Source organism: Tenrec ecaudatus, chromosome 1, assembly GCF_050624435.1.
Source record: "Tenrec ecaudatus isolate mTenEca1 chromosome 1, mTenEca1.hap1, whole genome shotgun sequence".
NCBI classification, from domain to species: Eukaryota; Metazoa; Chordata; class Mammalia; order Afrosoricida; family Tenrecidae; genus Tenrec; species Tenrec ecaudatus.
Genome location: NC_134530.1, coordinates 236,142,865 through 236,159,739, shown reverse-complemented (window position 1 = coordinate 236,159,739; position 16,875 = coordinate 236,142,865). Strand labels below are relative to the sequence as shown.

Below are 16,875 nucleotides of genomic sequence, written 5' to 3'. Positions count from 1 at the left end.
AAAGGAAGATGGCTAATGAGGAGGAGAAAGCATTTATGAAATGCAAAGTCACTAACCTTTTTTATGTAAAGGCTTTTACATATTAAAAATCAAATATTCCAAACCCATTGATGATGACTTGATTGAGACTCTATTCAAAAAAACAAACCAAACTCAATGCCACCCAGTTGATGCCAACTCATGGCAACCCTGTAAGACTGGGTAGAAGTGCCCCTGCTGGGTTTCTGAGACTGACTCTTTATGGGCGTAGAAAGCCTCTTCTTTATACCTCAAAGTAGCTGGTGGTTTTACACTGCTGACCTTGTGGTTGACAGTCCAGTCCTTAACCAACGTGACAGCAGGGCTCCTGCGGAGACTCTGTAGCACAGTGTAAGGAGCTCTAGATGGTTTCTAAGACTGTAACTCTTTATGGAGGCAGATTGCCACATCTTTCTCATTGCCATGACAATGACAAACATGTACCAAACACCAAACTTTCCGTTAGCAGCCAAATGCTTGACCACTGCTCTAGCAGAGCTGCTGATTTATATGGTATGCTTCATATGTTCTTGATATCTCTCAGATATTGGTCTTGTAGAGCCAGCTTATAAATAAGGGAACAGATTCAGAGTGGACCGGTGGTATAGCCAGGAAAAGTTAATGTGCTAATCTAGGCATGTCTCCCTAAAATCAATTCTCCTTTGAGTCTTGTGCTAGTATCAGTTGCTATCAATTGACTGCAAGTAATGCAAACACCATGTGTATCCTGGCAGACCTGTGAATAGGATTTTTGATGCTTGATGTTTCGGAAGTAGATTTCCAAGCTTTATTCCAAGGTGATGTGGTAGTTACACCATTTGGTATCAATTTGAGGATTAAGAGTGGAAGGGTGGAGTCTAGCCTGTCAATCAGGTCGTAGCCACACAGGTCTGTGTGGGCATGGTCTTCTGCTAAGGATTCAGGGAACTCCTGTAATCCTCCCTGGAGGTGGGAGACACACTCTCTCTCTGCTCATTCCCTGCGAGACATCCCCATGGAGAAGACACACAGAGAGAGACTGATGGAGCCAGACCTCTGGAGACCCCTGCCACTGATGAGATGCTTACAATGCCACTGGATCCACCCACTGGCCTGTGATCTTCCTGCATTCAGTGTCATGGCATGCATACCATGAGTCTGAAGAGGAGTTTATAGATTGGTATCGGACATATGGGTTAATATCGGACTTTGATATAGACTGGGCTGGGATGTTTTCTCAATATTCAACTGCTCTTGTATGTGAAGCTCATTCTTATACGCATATGAGTGTCTATGGATTTGTTTCTCTGGTCTACCCGGACTAACAGAGAGCCTATAAAACAATTGAAACCCACTGCCATCGGGTCAATGCCAATTGAGAGTAGACTCAAATTGGAGACTCTTAGTGAGCATGTGAGAATATGCACTGTTTGTACCTCGCAAGGACTACTTGAGTACTCTACTGACATGTATGTACCCCACACATGGTTAACATGTGTTCACCGTTTTTAATGGCTAGGCAGGATTTCTAAACATATTTATTAGTGCCACTACCAATTACTCTTTGGATGCTGCGAAAAGCCATTGAGATTGCTCTTTATTTCTCCACCACCTAAATTTGATAGTCATGTCTTTTTAAACACATACCTATTCAAATGAAAAAATATGAGAGGAAGAAAGGAAAAGAAATACAGTTGAAGACTTTAGGAACACTGAATGATTCGAGACATCTAGTTTAACTTGAAATTTATGTCAAACTGGTTAATTCAGGCACTGCGTAGTGAACCTTGAATTAGTATAAATACATGCAGCCAAGGTCTGGAGCTTGAGTGCTTGTCTCACCCAGCGTCCACTTTGAAAGACACTGGGGCAAAAGTGGGCAGTGAAGTTATTAAATATTATATAAGGTTATTCCAAGAATTGAATTTCTACTAATCATCATTTTCCCTTCAGATTAATATTTTAATTGTTTTGCTAGAAATGCTTTTACTTCCGATTCTTAAGCAAAAAACAAACTTTCATAATTTCCTAACAAACAAATTTTTCCAAATAATAAAATAGGACATTGGTGGAAATAAAAATTGCATAGAAAAGTGTGAATGTCTCGATACAGTCATGTGTTAACAACTAATAAAAATTGCCAAATATTTTACTGCCTCCAAATAAATCATATTTAGGGAGTCATCAACTATATCTCATCTTCCTGCAAAAAATTCTTTAAAACTTTAATTATGTAGATGAATTGGAAAATTGCTGTTATTATATTCTTACCATATTTTATACCAATAGACCACATTAGGAACGCTTTCCCAAGTTTAGCATAAACTAAATATTAGTATCTTATTTCTAATTCACATAACTTTTTAGTAATTTATGATATTCAACTAACTATTCAAACTCTGAAGAATGTCCTCTGACCTTTAACATTTATGAAAAAATATCTAGTTATATTTAGCTTTGCTTTTATGTCGTAACATATTTGCCTGTCATCCTGCTCAATCATCACACCTAGTGTCCAATTTTGAATGAAAGCGAAAAAATATACTATTGTCTATTACAAAATAAGATTCAACATCCCCCCCCCCCGCCCCTAATGCTCTCAAGAACATCTGTGAAGCAATTCATGGGCAGTCCAAAGGTGGTTTTTTGACATGATGTGAACTTTCTTATAAGTGATTTTGAAAACAAGAATTTAGAACCATGCCTTGTCTACTCAGGTGTTGTTGGGTGTCCCCGGTCACTCCCAACTCATAGTGACCCTGCGGGCCTGTGTCATCCTCACAATTGTTCTCGTGTTAGAGCCCATTGGTGTAGCCACTGTGTGGCTCCATCATGTCAAGGGTCTCCCTCTTTTTCACTGCCCTGCCACGGAACCAACCACTAAGCCCTTTCCCGACATTTCCTGATACTGTGTGCAGAGTGTGTGAGATGGGGATGAGACTTTCATAGCCCCGAAATATTTCAAATTCTACCAAACTGTGTAGCAAACCCCACATTCAAATTCCTTTCAAGTAGTTCAGTTTCCATAGAATTAAAATGCTTACCGAGATATCTTGAGGAAAAATTGCAGCGTCATGGGATAATCAGAGAGTGTTTTGTTCTGATCATTAATTCCAATATATCCAAATGAAAAGCTTATATCGTGACCTCTCCTTAGACAGTGGTCTTTGTTAACTAGTTTCGCCAATGTTTACTTGGGGGTGGAGGGCGGGGGTGGGGGGGGGAAGCATAGCGACCCAAAATCATCCTCTATGTGAGTGTAATTAAAGTTCAATCGGCAGCCTGCCAGATCATAACTGAGAGAGGCATAGGCATTTTTATCTTTATAGGTGAGCTGAAGATATTGGTTAATTATATTTACTTCATTTCTTTTCTCACGACTTTGCTCTGTAGCACCCTCTAACAAAAAGCAACAGAGCAGAGCATGCTCATCACACCCCCCCTTGGTTATAAATATGCTAATGACCTCACGCTAAGTGTTAATGTGGGTCATTCTTTGATAAGAATAACAATTAACTGTAGCTTTTAGAGAGACAACATTTTCAAGCCTGGCCTGAAATAGATGCGTTTTGAGAGGTTAATGAGAAGGTGACAAATCCTTGTATCTTATGTCTAATAGACCCTATTTGAGAGAGAGTAAAAAAATAAAAGGCATCCTAGTGGTGCAGTGGTTAAGCATTTGGCTTCTAACTAAAAGGTCAGTAGTTCAAAACCACTGACCTGTTCTTGCTTTCAAAAGGATTACAGCCTGGGAAATCCTCTGGGGGTAGCTGTAGGCTAGCCACAGACATGACTCAATGGCAAGGGTTTAGTCTGGTTTTCCACTCATATAATCTGTATCGCCTTTTGTGTCAGTAACCAAGTAAAAGTCTGAGGGATTTAGGGAAGTATTGCTAATATATCTAAACCATTATGATGCACCATATTAATAATTGTGAATTTCCCAAACACTGTGCTTTCTCTACCTTATCTGCTAGCACCCTGTCCCACTACCGTGACACCCTGTTGCTTCTACTCCAATCACGAGGCCCTGCATGTATCAGAGGACGACTGTGCTCCTTTGCTTTGTCACTGGTTGACTTTCCACAAGTGCATCCCTAGACCCTTCTTCCCAAGCACCTCGGTGGACTTGAACTGCCAGTCGTTTGGTTGGCAGTCAAGAGAAGCAGCCACTTACTCTACTTTGGATACTCCTTCTTCTCTTGGGTGGTATTGAATTAAATGGATGTGGCTGATGTAAATATGGATCATAATGTTTAGAGAATAACTGGCCCACAAGGGAAATTCTCTGGCTGTTAAGATTTAAGAGATATTTCAGCTACATTTCTGACTGTATAGAAGAGATAGAACCCAAAGAGATAGAACAACTATAGCGATCTTATTTTTATAGTAAGTTCATTCCTATTTCATTGGCTTCTGCTACCAGCATGCTAGAAAATTCATGAAATTGCCTTCTGCTATAAACATCGTGCTGTAGGATCCTTTCAAAGGCAATTGAATAAACCAATTGTCCTTTGAAATTCCTATTCTAGGAATCTCTATCTCAGAAAAAAAAATTGACTATTTTTCCTGGGTATTTACTCTATAGAAATTAAAGGCAGCACATACACACACATACACACACACGTGTTTATACAAACAAATGTTTACGGCAGCTCTTTTTGAAATGCCTAAAATTGGTGGGGGAAAAATACATGTCATTGAGAAAGTAAATGATGAAACCAGTGGCCATCCATAGAAAGGAATACTAATCAGCAATGAAAAGGAACATCCTATTTCTACAGCCCCGAAAGACCTGATGCTATGTAGAAGCAATCAGTCTCAGAAAGCTAAGAACTGAGGATCCATGTTATGATATAATCAAAAAGACCAGTTGGAGTGCTGGAAAGCACAGCAATGTTTGGTGGAGCTGTGGGAAGGAGGTAGGAAGGGGTAAATGCATAAGAATAACATGGCAGAGTTTGGGGGAGGGATGAAATTATTTTATATCCCGACGGTGGCCATATATTTAAATCCATAGAACTCTCCTCCCACAATAGGTCAACTTTACTAAAAGATATTTTAAAAACAAAATTAAGAAAACACTATATCTTTGAGGTCTATTTATGTTTTGCCAATAGGACACATGAGACATAGAAGCATAGCCAAGTCACTCAGCCAGGGAAAATTGGGATTTTCATGAACAAATAATAGAGATATATACTAGCACGATGGCTTATTTTTTATAACTCCATATGTTTTTCTGATATATTTAGATAGAAAAGAAAGCAGGCAGCTGTATCTCGATCGCAATTATGATGCTAATTCCACTTCAAACGAGTGGGGTGGCAAGGGAAACTGTCCTGCTCAGAGACTAGACCCTTTAGTTTTGTTTTTATAATTACTTTCGAACGATACAAAAAGTCTTATGTTGTATATGAGTGACTTGATGCTGAGTAATTAGTGAATAAAGTCATGGACTCCAGAGTCAGATTGCCTGACTTCATAGCCCATTTCTTTCATTCATTAATGCTTTGACCTTCACCAAGTTACTGAACTAAGTCATATTAGTGGGGACTAATATCTCGAATGTCCACTGCTGAGTTGGAGCTTCCAACGTTTGCGTGATGCTTCATGTACAGAAAGGAAAGTTTACAGAAATGGAAGAGAACTCGGGTAAAGAAGGGTCATGGGAGTCCTAACAGGGACAGAAGACTGTCTTTAATCATGCTGTCTGTAAGACGGGCACAGTGTGTCTATGTTCATCAGAGCATACTTGCAAAAAGGGAAAGCTAGGTCCAAGAACTTAGAAAGCCTGGTATCCTATGAGAGAGAAAGGAGCGAAAACAAAACTAAAACTTTCCAAGTTGAATTTGAGTAATTGGTGAGAGAGTTACAAGTGCCTTACGACCTCTAAGAGGGGAAGAAAATGTGCTATACACGTCAGATCATACCCTAGGAGATAGGCATTAAAAAATGAATGCATTTCTTTCTGACAAAATTGATGTTGGAAGACATTTGTCCCTCGCATGCTAGCACCATCAACAAATAGAGGCATCAGTGTTTTCGGGACTCGATCGGGAAGCATGACAGAAGATCACGCACAGCTTTAACAGGGCTGTGGTCTCTGAGGGGAAATCAAGTGTCTCTTGGTGTCATTGTTTCCCAGTGCAGCCGCAGCAAATTATCACAAACTCAGTGGCGTGAAACAACACTTTTTCTTTTTTTTGCTTAATCTTAGTTCTCAAAGTCAAAATTCCAAACAGGCTGAAACCAAGATGTCAGGAAGGGCACATTCTTTTAGAAGGGTCTAGAAGAAATCTCTTTCCTTGTCATTACAGTTTCTACAGGTTCGAAGCATCTGTTGGCACGAGGACCCCTTTGATCCTCAAAGCCAGCAGTGGCCAGCAGATTCTTTCCCACACTGCATTTTCAACCCAATTCCTCTTTGCCTTGCAACATACCACAAAGACAAGTCCCAGGAATGAAGACCGGAATGTCTTTGGCATGTCCCTATTTTGCCACCACATTAAAGTTGTGGGGAAGTCACTGTGAGAAGTTAGAGGACACTTCTGTGAACTCTGGGACATAACTGGGTCCCACATGTATGCAAGAAGATGCTGTGTCTTTGTGTTTAAGGATATATTGAGAATACAGAGCTCTCAAGTTAGAGCTCAGTGGGGTGGAGCTAGAATGGCATGAGAGGTAGGGACAACCTGGAGGTGAGGATACACCATCTTGCTAATAGCCCTTATTTCTTATACAAATGCATTCCTCACTTTGGATGGGAGGAGCAGTGTGCCAGGAGGGCTAGAACAATGCAAAGCAAGTCCTTCCTATCCTAGAGATGTGTGTCTACAATATATTGCAGTTACAGTAAAGCCTCCTTTTCTTTGCACAGATTACAAGGGAATAATACTTGTGTTCAGCCCGTTCAGTGGGTCCCACATCTCACTGGTCTTTAGCCGAGAAGCTCTCAAAGATAGAATCAAGGTCTGACATGGTCACAGAGCCTTCAGGTAGACGGTCATCAGTCTTTGCCATCATCAGACCATACACGTGAGCTCTTCTAGAAATACCAGAGAGTGGTTTGTCTCTCTGCATTTCATAGTCGTAGCCATTGACAAGATGGATCTTATCCCCAAAGATTTCATGGAACCGATTTACTGCAAAGAAAGATGCACGGCTGCGAGAAAGGGCAAAGATAAAGATGTGTCTGTGAAATATTAGAAATCGCCACCACTGAGGCACTTAGGCTTATTCCTAGGAAGGAATGATGTAAAGGCAGAAGGGTTTATATTGGACAGTGAAGTACTAATTCCAATGAGCTATGGAGCCTTCTGTTTTCCTGATTGCATGGAATTTGCTCCTTTTTAAATTGAATGAAAACATCTCCCTTTCCAACCGAAAGGAAAAGCCTCTCTTGTGGAAAGGACAGTTGTGGACAAACAGGAGCAATTTGCCTTCGCTTAAGACAGTGCTTCTCACACCTGCCTTTCCGAGGACTGTTAAAATCCACACCGTGTCACAGGAATGCACAGAATTAGACAGAAGCATGGCTTTCTTCCTTGAGGAAGTTTTGCTATAAGAGAGGAAAAGTCCAACTGAGTACATCGATGCATATAGTGATGGAGATGATTTCTATTCTGGGGAAAGAGACTTCTACTACACCATGGACCGTACTGCCAGTAGCCCAGGTAAATAACAGAGGCATCCTTGGCCTTGAGGAGAACTCTACAGAGGTATAACAGCTCTAGATATCAGTTTTCAAACTGTTTACACTATTTTCTCTAGTATTGGGAATCCGTTTGTCTTATAAATCTTAAAAGTGCAAGTTTCCATCTTGTGAACATTGAGATGGAATGTTTAACTGTCTTGAATTAAGTTTGCCTTATCAATTTGAGGTCCAAGGCCTATGCTTGAGATATGAGTCATGCTTAATTTTTGCAAGTATTCCTTGGAATGTGGCTAAATTCAGGCCAGAACATGGCTTAAAGGGGACTGCAGGTGTAACAGCAGTCATGAAATTCATTGTCAACAGTAGCTCAGCAGAGAACAAGTGTGTTGATTACTCCACAATGTTTTCACCTCCCTTTACTTAAAAAAATACATTTAGTTTGGTTAAAGAAATTATATTCATAAGCAACATATGTGAATTTGTCACTGGTTGGTTTAAGAATCTATTTCCACTTTCTTACAAGGAAAAAACCTCTGATAAATAATAATACTCTAAAAATATTCCTCGACAAATTTTTTTGCAATGCCAATTAATCCATATCACTGGTCTTAATGTGCTTTGAATTTAAAGAAGACAGGAAATAAGCAACTTACCCATAACTCTAAATTGTTATTTGTATGTACACCCACTAATATAACTTTACTGCACCCATGGAATGAGACTGTCTTCAGATTTTGCAAACCCCAACTTGACAACAGACATTCTAGTGACTGTGCCCATCAGGGGGATCTGCAGGATGATCATGATAGGATTCGACTGTAAGTCACAGCAGACTTCTTAAACCCATGCGATGACTGCTATTGTCGTACATTGGCAGGTGAAGTATGTTGTCCAGATGAACAGCACAACCGGGTTTCTGTTGGCCTTGGCGACGCCTGCTGTGGCAGGATGCCGTACTCCACCTCGGGACACCAGATTTGCTGTGCTGGGAGGCTCCACGATGGCCAAGCCCAGCAGTGCTGTGGTGGGCAGATTGTGAGCAGAGAATTAGAGTGCTGTGGTGGAGAAGACAAGGGTGAGGTGTACACTCGCCTCCCAGGTAAGGAGTTCAACCTAGTCAATCTTTTCAGTGGGTACAGGGACTTAGAGCAGAGGGGCATGAAACAAATCATTAAAATCTCACTTTAATTCAATATAATGCAACAATTGGGCACAGGTTACATATAGACCCTGCCTCACATTTTTGATGTAGCTGATGCATTTCATAGAGAGGGATCAAAATTAAAGCTAAATTCCAAGAGGAACTTGGAAAGCGTTATGTCCACCAAAATTAAAAAAGAAAAGAATTAAAATAATTATGCACACACATGCGTTAGTTCTTGATCAAGATAATATTTCCTATGAAATACTAACAGTAGACAAAGGTATCATGATGATACCATACTACTATTCTTTTAATTTCATCTAAAAAACATTATCCTTATGGTCAGTCTGACTCCTGGTGAGTGGCCTCATATGGTAAAGAGTAGACCTGCTCTACAGGGCTTTCTTGCTAACAATCTTTTTCTTGATTATAATCTTTATGGAAGCAGATGACCAGGTCTTTCATTACAGGCTGGAGGAAATTCCACTGCCAAAATACAGGTAGTAGTTGAAAGCAAATAATTTGTTCCACTCACACACTGCCATCGAGTCAATGCTGACTCATACTGACCATATAGGACAGGGTAGAACTGTCCCTGTGGGTTTTGGAACCTTTAGCTCTCTAGGAGAATAGAAAGCCTCCTCTTTCTCCCACAGTGTGGCTGGTGGTTTCAAACTGCTGACCTTGCAGTTAGCAGTGCAGTGCGCTACGACTAGGTCACCACAGTTCCTCATATTTATGCCAAAAATAGCACTAAGATTATGGCAATCATTGTTAGTGATTGAATATTTACTGTTTCTAACTAGGTCCTGTATCACATATTTCATAAATATTATTTTCATTTATCTTCACAAGAACATTTCACAATAAGCTCCATTAGTGTCCGTTTTTTAATGAATAAGGAAACTGCGACTTGGATTTGAAATTTTCCTAAATTATATACCTGGTCAGATCTATATTTTCTGAAGCCTGAAGCTAAGTACCACTCATTATAAAAGCAAAACACAATATGAAAATGAATGTGTATGTGGAGTGGGAAAATAAATTACAAAAGTATAAAAACTTCAAACTTCATATTTTTTAACAATGACAAATCTTACTAACATAAAAGGTAGCGTGTTTGTGTTATATAAGCCATGACTTACCTCTGTGCTTTTGCACTCGACATCTTCATCTGATATGCTAGGTCACTTGTTCTTTTTGTTTGTTTGTTTGGGTTCTCAACACTTTATTTTCTTTAATAAATCTTTTTATTGGGGCTCATACATCTCTTATCACAACCCATACATACGTCAGTTGAGTAAAGCACCCTTATACATTCGTTGCCCTTTTAACAATGCTTCTGTATCATTATTATCTATAGAAAGAGTAGAAAGATCACCCAGTCTTCCTTTGTATACAATTAGTGAACATTTATTTTGGGTTTGTTTGTTTCATCAATTAGAGTTTAGCAAGTTCCCTTTACTTAGACAACTCGTTATCATGACGTTACACTAATGTTTTGAATTATTGTCAAAATTCAAGGAATCCCTGCCCAGTTTCTTTCTGTAATATTCCAGGGTATTTCAGTGACTTGTCTTAAGTATGTATGGAACGGGCAACATCATTAATAATTTATCTGGAATATCATTTTTGTTTAACTGAATTTGACCTGTATGTTACCATAGAGCCCAATGTTATATGCAAAAGAAGCAAGAAATCTGTTTTGCCAATATACCTAAGAGTTACTCCTCTTCACAGTGTGTATCAAATGATCAAATTGCTATGCATTGCTTCAATTCTACACTCATCGTTTTCTTTAATAGATTACTGCTTTTGGTTTTATCTGAAATTAATTTTGCTCTAATTTTCTTCTGGACATCAGAATAATTTCAATTGATTCCATTGTTCAATTTTATAGCTTTTGTGATACATCTCATCATTTTTTCTACCTGATCTCCTTTTTTAAAGCTTCAAATTGCGTCTGTAGATACAAATTAGGAGTCAGTAACTTTTGCATGCCTGTTCTTCCAAATTGTAGTTAAAATAACATATTCAAGTTTTATCAACATTTTATAGAAATGATTGAAAACATAAATATAGCTGCTGAACCCAAATTGAATGTTTCCCAACTCAATTATCCTTAGTTAGAATCTAAAAACACCCGTGGCCACTCCAACCCCAATCAATGTGAGGTCAAATTATGACAGAGGACAATTTAAAGGGACAGGCAAGAGTAGTCACAAAAATTATACTTACATATTATATTTTGCAACTTTTATTAAAAAAATTACCCTGGGTGTCTTTGAAGGAGTACAGGCAAACAAAAAGTTCAAGTTCAGCTTACATTAGATTCCTGGTATATCTATCCCTGCAATGATTAAGTGTTGCCATTTCAGTTCCAACCTTAGTATTGTACATTTCTGCAGAAGTTGAAAAGAACATAGGAGGAGATATGGGGAGATTTTATTGACCAGGTTTGGATGTAGCAAGTATTTTTATTAGCATCCCATTGTGTGGAACTCTACTCTTTGCTCACACCTAAGTGGAAAAAGTCTGGGTGACTTGCCACACAATCCCTGTCACTGTAGCAAGAATGGTTTCTAACTCACCCCCAAATCTAGAGTCTCGGCTTTTAACCTCCATGAGTGAAATTGGTTGATACATGGAAAAGTATTGAAGACACGCCAAACTCAATGCAGATCTATTTCTTTCCAAGCCTGATGAGTAGCCCCTACGTAATATAATCATCTATGTACAAGCATTTTCTGAATGGCCAGATATAAGGAGAGTCGTTATGGAGACTGCACTCGGACTTCTCACCATATGTGTGCAAAAGCGAGAAGCAAAAAAGGTGTGTGTGGGAAATGGATTCTGAGGCAACAATCCTCAAAGTATGGTTCTGGGACGCCTGGGAGCTCCCAGGGCCCTTTCGGGTGTCTGCAAAATCAAGCTCTTCCCACAACACGATTACTTTTCGCCTCCTTCTCTCAGGAGTGTGCAGTGGAGTCTTCCAAAGCTTACAAAACATGTGGAGTTGCAACCGGCTGAATGCTAAAGCCTCTAACAGGATTCACTATCATAAATATAGCCCCGTAGTGAAGAAGTTACCAAAAAAATGTTTTTAACAATTTCAGACTTTCGCTGTTTTTTGCTTGGAATATATATCTTCCTAAGTCTGCTTGCTATGTGACTATGTTATGACTTTATTGTTGTTATTTTTCAATGAATTCACGCATAGTTCAAATTGTCTCCATTTTCCTTCTATCACAGGAAATAGCAGCAGATGTAGCATACAGAGCCCAAAGCTCTTTGGAGCCTTCATTAAACTCCTCATTTATTGAAAGGGGTATTGAAGTAAAATTGTTTGAGAACTGCTTGAAAGGCGCACCAACCAGCTCCACTTCCAGACACCCTGACTGTCAGGTAGCAGTCTTTCCGTCCAGTGTTCCCTGCTCCTTTGGATGGACAATAAAGGCTTCTGTTCAAGACAGGAGCTGTGAGGGGAGAGATGCTAAAGAATTCCCTACCTTATACCAAAATGGGGCAAAAAGAGCTAAAGAAATATTAGTAAGCTTTTAGCATTTATTCAATTTTAAAGTTTTTTGAAAGGCCATTGTTATATACGTTCATTCAATACATATGAATTATGTGCTAAGTATGTTCCCGTTAGCATTGTCAGTGTGAGTGAATTTAAGTAAAAATAGCTAATATTCCATTTTATCTTCAAGACTCCAACTATATTAGAGGAGAAACCTCCCCATGAGGTCACACATAGGTCATAAGAGAGGCGAGCAGTCTTCAGATCGAGACATCGGTGAGCCAGAGTGATGGGGAAAAAACAAAGCTAGGTGAGGCCAACCCACTGCATTGGAAGCTCAAGCAGAGGGCTGGGAGAGAAGACAGACACACCAGGGCAAAGGAATGTGGCTTTAGCACAAATGCGGATGTCCTTCAGTGAGATGGCTGACACCGTGGCTGCAGTGTTGGTGTCAAATATAGGACAGAGGTGAAGGTGGGGTAGGACCAGGTGGTGTTTCCTTCTGTTGTTTATCACGTAGCTATAAGTCGGAAGTCACTCCACAGCACCTAACAACAGCCCCAAAACACGTCCAAGTGCGAGCAAGCAGTCTACTGGACGTGCACACCATGTTGAAGAAAGTAGAGAACAATAAGCCAGAGAAGGCAAGAACATGTGGGCATTTTCAGTATTCCGCAAGAGTCCAGGGATAACAAGCCTTGTGAGTAAAGGGGAGTCATCAGGTCCCGGTGGCAGAATGAATGCAAAGGAGAAGAAGAGTCCGGGAGACTATTGAGAACAACATCTTTGAAGAGTAACACATACCTGCTCAGAGAAATGCCTTAGGTGGCTGTCCATCGGGGCAACGGTTCTTAATCATGTGGGGGCCATGGATCCTTAGAAAATGTGTTCATTATCAACCCTCATCTGAAATAAAAGTACTTCGGATACTGGCCCACAATTGCATGCACGTTACAAGTCCATCGATGGGCCCAAGTTTCAGAACCACGTCTTTGCTTACTTTAGTATCACGTTTGGTATGAGTCAGAGATTTGTTAAAGTGCCTGTGACATTCCCCAACCCTGAAGAAACAAGTCCGTTCTGGCGTTCTCCGTGACATTCAGAAACTCCCCTGACCTTGTAATCACAAAGGACTAAAGGAATCATATTTTTAAGGAAAAAAAATAATCTATTTTTATTTTCTTTACCATCCAGCAGGTTTCCCTTGAAAGTAGACAGATTCCACTTGTCTATTTTTCTCTCAGTTGTCTCTCCCTCCTGTCGCCCCTGATGACTGTGACCTTAGTGACCTTCCAGAACATCCATATGGCCCGATTCTGTGTCGTTTTGTTTTTCTCCACCGAGCACCACCATACCTGCTACACAAGGGTTTGCATCTCATAATAGTGTTCCTAAGCCGGGTCTTTCTCACTGCCTGGCATTGTGTGCCTGCCATGAGACCGGGCCGGCTCGTAAAACATCTCCTTATGTACTTTATGACTTAAACTCTTTTATTTGCCTGCAGGAGCCCTTTAACAAAATCACATTGAATTGACTTTCTCACACCAAATCAAATCTCCCTGGTCCCAGTTCAGTTGTCTTTGTCAATATGTATTTTATAAATGGAGTGAATTAACAGATGCTGTTGGCGCAGAAGTGCTAGGGTAGCATTTATGTTTTAGTGCTCTCTCTGGGCAGATGAGTTGTGTAGGAGCGCTGCTCAGGTAGCTCAGCATGAAAGTCATGCCCATCATTTCAGTGTATATGGAGTTCTTAACCATTTCCTTTGAATGTATTCTAAACTTCTTGATTGTTCTTTTCCTCCTTTGTGTTGGCCGATATGGGTTTATCATTTATGCCCTTACCTGAAATTATGTCCCTTGGTATTTAAAAGATTAAAATTAAAGTCTTGCTCACATACAAAGGGGACAGGATTTTCTGTTAGCCACGAGGCACTGATCATGACATGCCTATGGCATATATCACCTTACTTCTATTGTAAATCTTACCATGCAGACGTTGCTGTGAAATTCTGGGTTGAACTTGCTTTGGAATGGAACAGAGGATCCACATCCTAGACTCTGCCTTCAGTAGAACGGATTGTGTTCATGATTTATAACATAACAATTTGGAAAATTGGGAAGGAGGGTGAGGATAGCTACATTACTCCTTGGTGTTAGCGTTGCATTGAAAGACTCTCTGCGCCAAGATTTCCATGTTCCGCAGTGAACTTTGGAAATGTGTAATGCATCATTGCTATAACATAGATTGCAGGGGTGGGGCGTGGGGGGGCGGGCGGGGGGGGGCACGTTTAGTCTACGCTTCCTCCTTCTCCCTTTCGGGGTCCTAGCCATCGAGACCTCTGTTAGTGAACACAAGCTTTCATTTCTTGTCTCTCGTGCAACTTCGCCAATTTTATAAATTTATCCTAAGAATGATGAAGCACAAGCCTTTGAGAGGTTTGTCTTGTTTCCTTTTTTTTCCTGTTTGTTTTTGTTTTATTTTGGGGTCATTCTTCAAGGTCTAAATCATAATCCCTTGTAAAAGGTGGTCTGACAGCCAATTTCAGAGGCCCACAGAGGCCAGTCATATTCTAAGCTCCGATTTTGCTACTGCACTATTTTTGTCTCAAAATAGTTATTCCTAATTCTCGGTCTTCTTTTAGAAAAAGTAAGTACTGCCTTTGCATCTGTAACAGTTTAGAGGTCTCTTGGACCCCTGTATTTATACATTATTTCTTGTCAGGTCTGGGTATTAAAAAGCTGTGCATTTGTAATATGGTGAGAAAAATAGTCTTTCCTCCATTATTTTCTCAGTCATACACAAAGCAGTCGAACCTATCCAAGGAAAGACAAGATATTCTGTTTGATCGGAAGCCTCTGATAGTTCGATGTGTATTGTACCACTTCAATAACATCTGCATCCTGTTCAAAGGGACTCGCCACCTTTGTACAATTTTAATGAAAAACCTCTGGAAGCATAGGTTCATCCATCAAGAATACATGACCTATTTTGTTTTTCTCTGGGCATATTTAAAATCGTGCATTCTATGTGTCAAAGTTCAAAAGTCAAGTGCTACATGTGATAAATTAGGTAGGGGTCAAAAGTTATTGCAATGCAGTTTCAGAAGATTGTCTCTCTCGGAATTTGCAGCTCATTCATGCTGAAGTGATGCACTATGGGAATTACTACCCAACTCTGCTCTGCAACATCTGCTCTCCCTAAGTGAGTTAGTGCACGTCAGACATCTTTATGTCAGAATATTGCAGTGATGGATGCAGTCTTCAGAAAATGCTGCATAAAAATCTGGTGTGCCGTTCTGGCCATTAAGTGAAATTACTATTTAAATTAATGGCACTGTCACAGTTTATCTGTGCAAAGAATGAACGCTGATTAGGGTATTAAGTAATTAGCAATTTATCACACTGGAACAAGGTTGATAACAATTAAAGAAGTAATGGTTTACCAAAGAAACTAGAAAGGGAGTCACTTCTTGTTATTCGAGTGAAACCTTAGCTGAAAATTTTAATTCGGTTAAACAAAGATGAAGCGCTTTGTGTAAGGAAGCTTTCCTTTTCAAGTGCAAAAAGAGAGTTCGTTATCCAAATTTTAGTTGACCCGTCAAAAGTCCCTCAGAGCGATCAGATGACTGATTAGGATTTTTCAAATTAGGTCAATGTTCGCATTTTGATTTTATACTTAGAGCTTGGTGAAAGCAGAAAGTAGTCTGGGAAGGGAGGGTGAGACTGTGTTCTGCTTCCTAAAGAGCTGGTTTTTGGATTTTGATTGCCCTTTAAAATAGAAGCATGAATTGTTTTAAGCATGCTACTTGAGAAAAAAATGACAGGACAGCATATAAAGCTGTAAATTGTGTTAAAATGTCAGAAGGCAGCAGAAAAATGGCCAAACAAAATAAAACTTGAAGATGTGTTTGTGTGTGTGTGTACGTGTGCGTAAAACCAAAACTCAGGATACAATAATAGTCTTAGTCTGTATATTGTGTATTTATTGATGAGAACTTTTCCTTAGAATAAATAAAAATCATGACTAAATCCCTAGGAAAGAACCTATTTTTCTGCCAATTACTTTGAACAGTACTCACACACACCTAAGCATGCCTGTCAAAGCTCAGTAATAATCAGTGTAATTCATTAATCATACACAAAAGGGTTGTATTTGAAGATAACAAGTTTTTATCGTCCCAAATTCCATCCCAGGGTTCTTTGGGGTTATATATGGATAAACATTTGTCTCAAGGAATGCGTCAGCCAGTGCCCCCTTTCATGGATGAGCCAAATGCCTAAAACTCATTGGTCTATTATTAGGAATGTATTTAATATTGGGTGTTTGCCTGGGACCAGATTAAACAATGAGGGGCCCCAGGGGCACTTTGAATTGGAGAATGTTTATGTTGTCAGCTGGGACTACTAATAAATACACAAAATTCTCATGAAAATAAATTAGTCATCACACTGTGCTGCTCTATAACTGAATGTAAAGCCTTGTAAGCGCGCCCTGTGACAAGGCGGTAGGCACCTTCATTGCTAACTTAATCTGACGCTAGGGTATTGTTCTTCA

General features: G+C 39.8%; 1 protein-coding gene across 1 annotated transcript in view; it reads left to right on the top strand.

Annotated features, from left to right (window-relative positions):
- USH2A (usherin) overlaps positions 1-16,875 on the top strand; it is a 987,589-nt gene that overhangs the window by 756,047 nt on the left and 214,667 nt on the right. Inside the window, exon 50 of the mRNA XM_075540576.1 lies at positions 8,532-8,753. Within this exon, the coding sequence (XP_075396691.1) occupies positions 8,532-8,753 (222 nt within the window). The remainder of the gene's footprint in view (positions 1-8,531; positions 8,754-16,875) is intronic.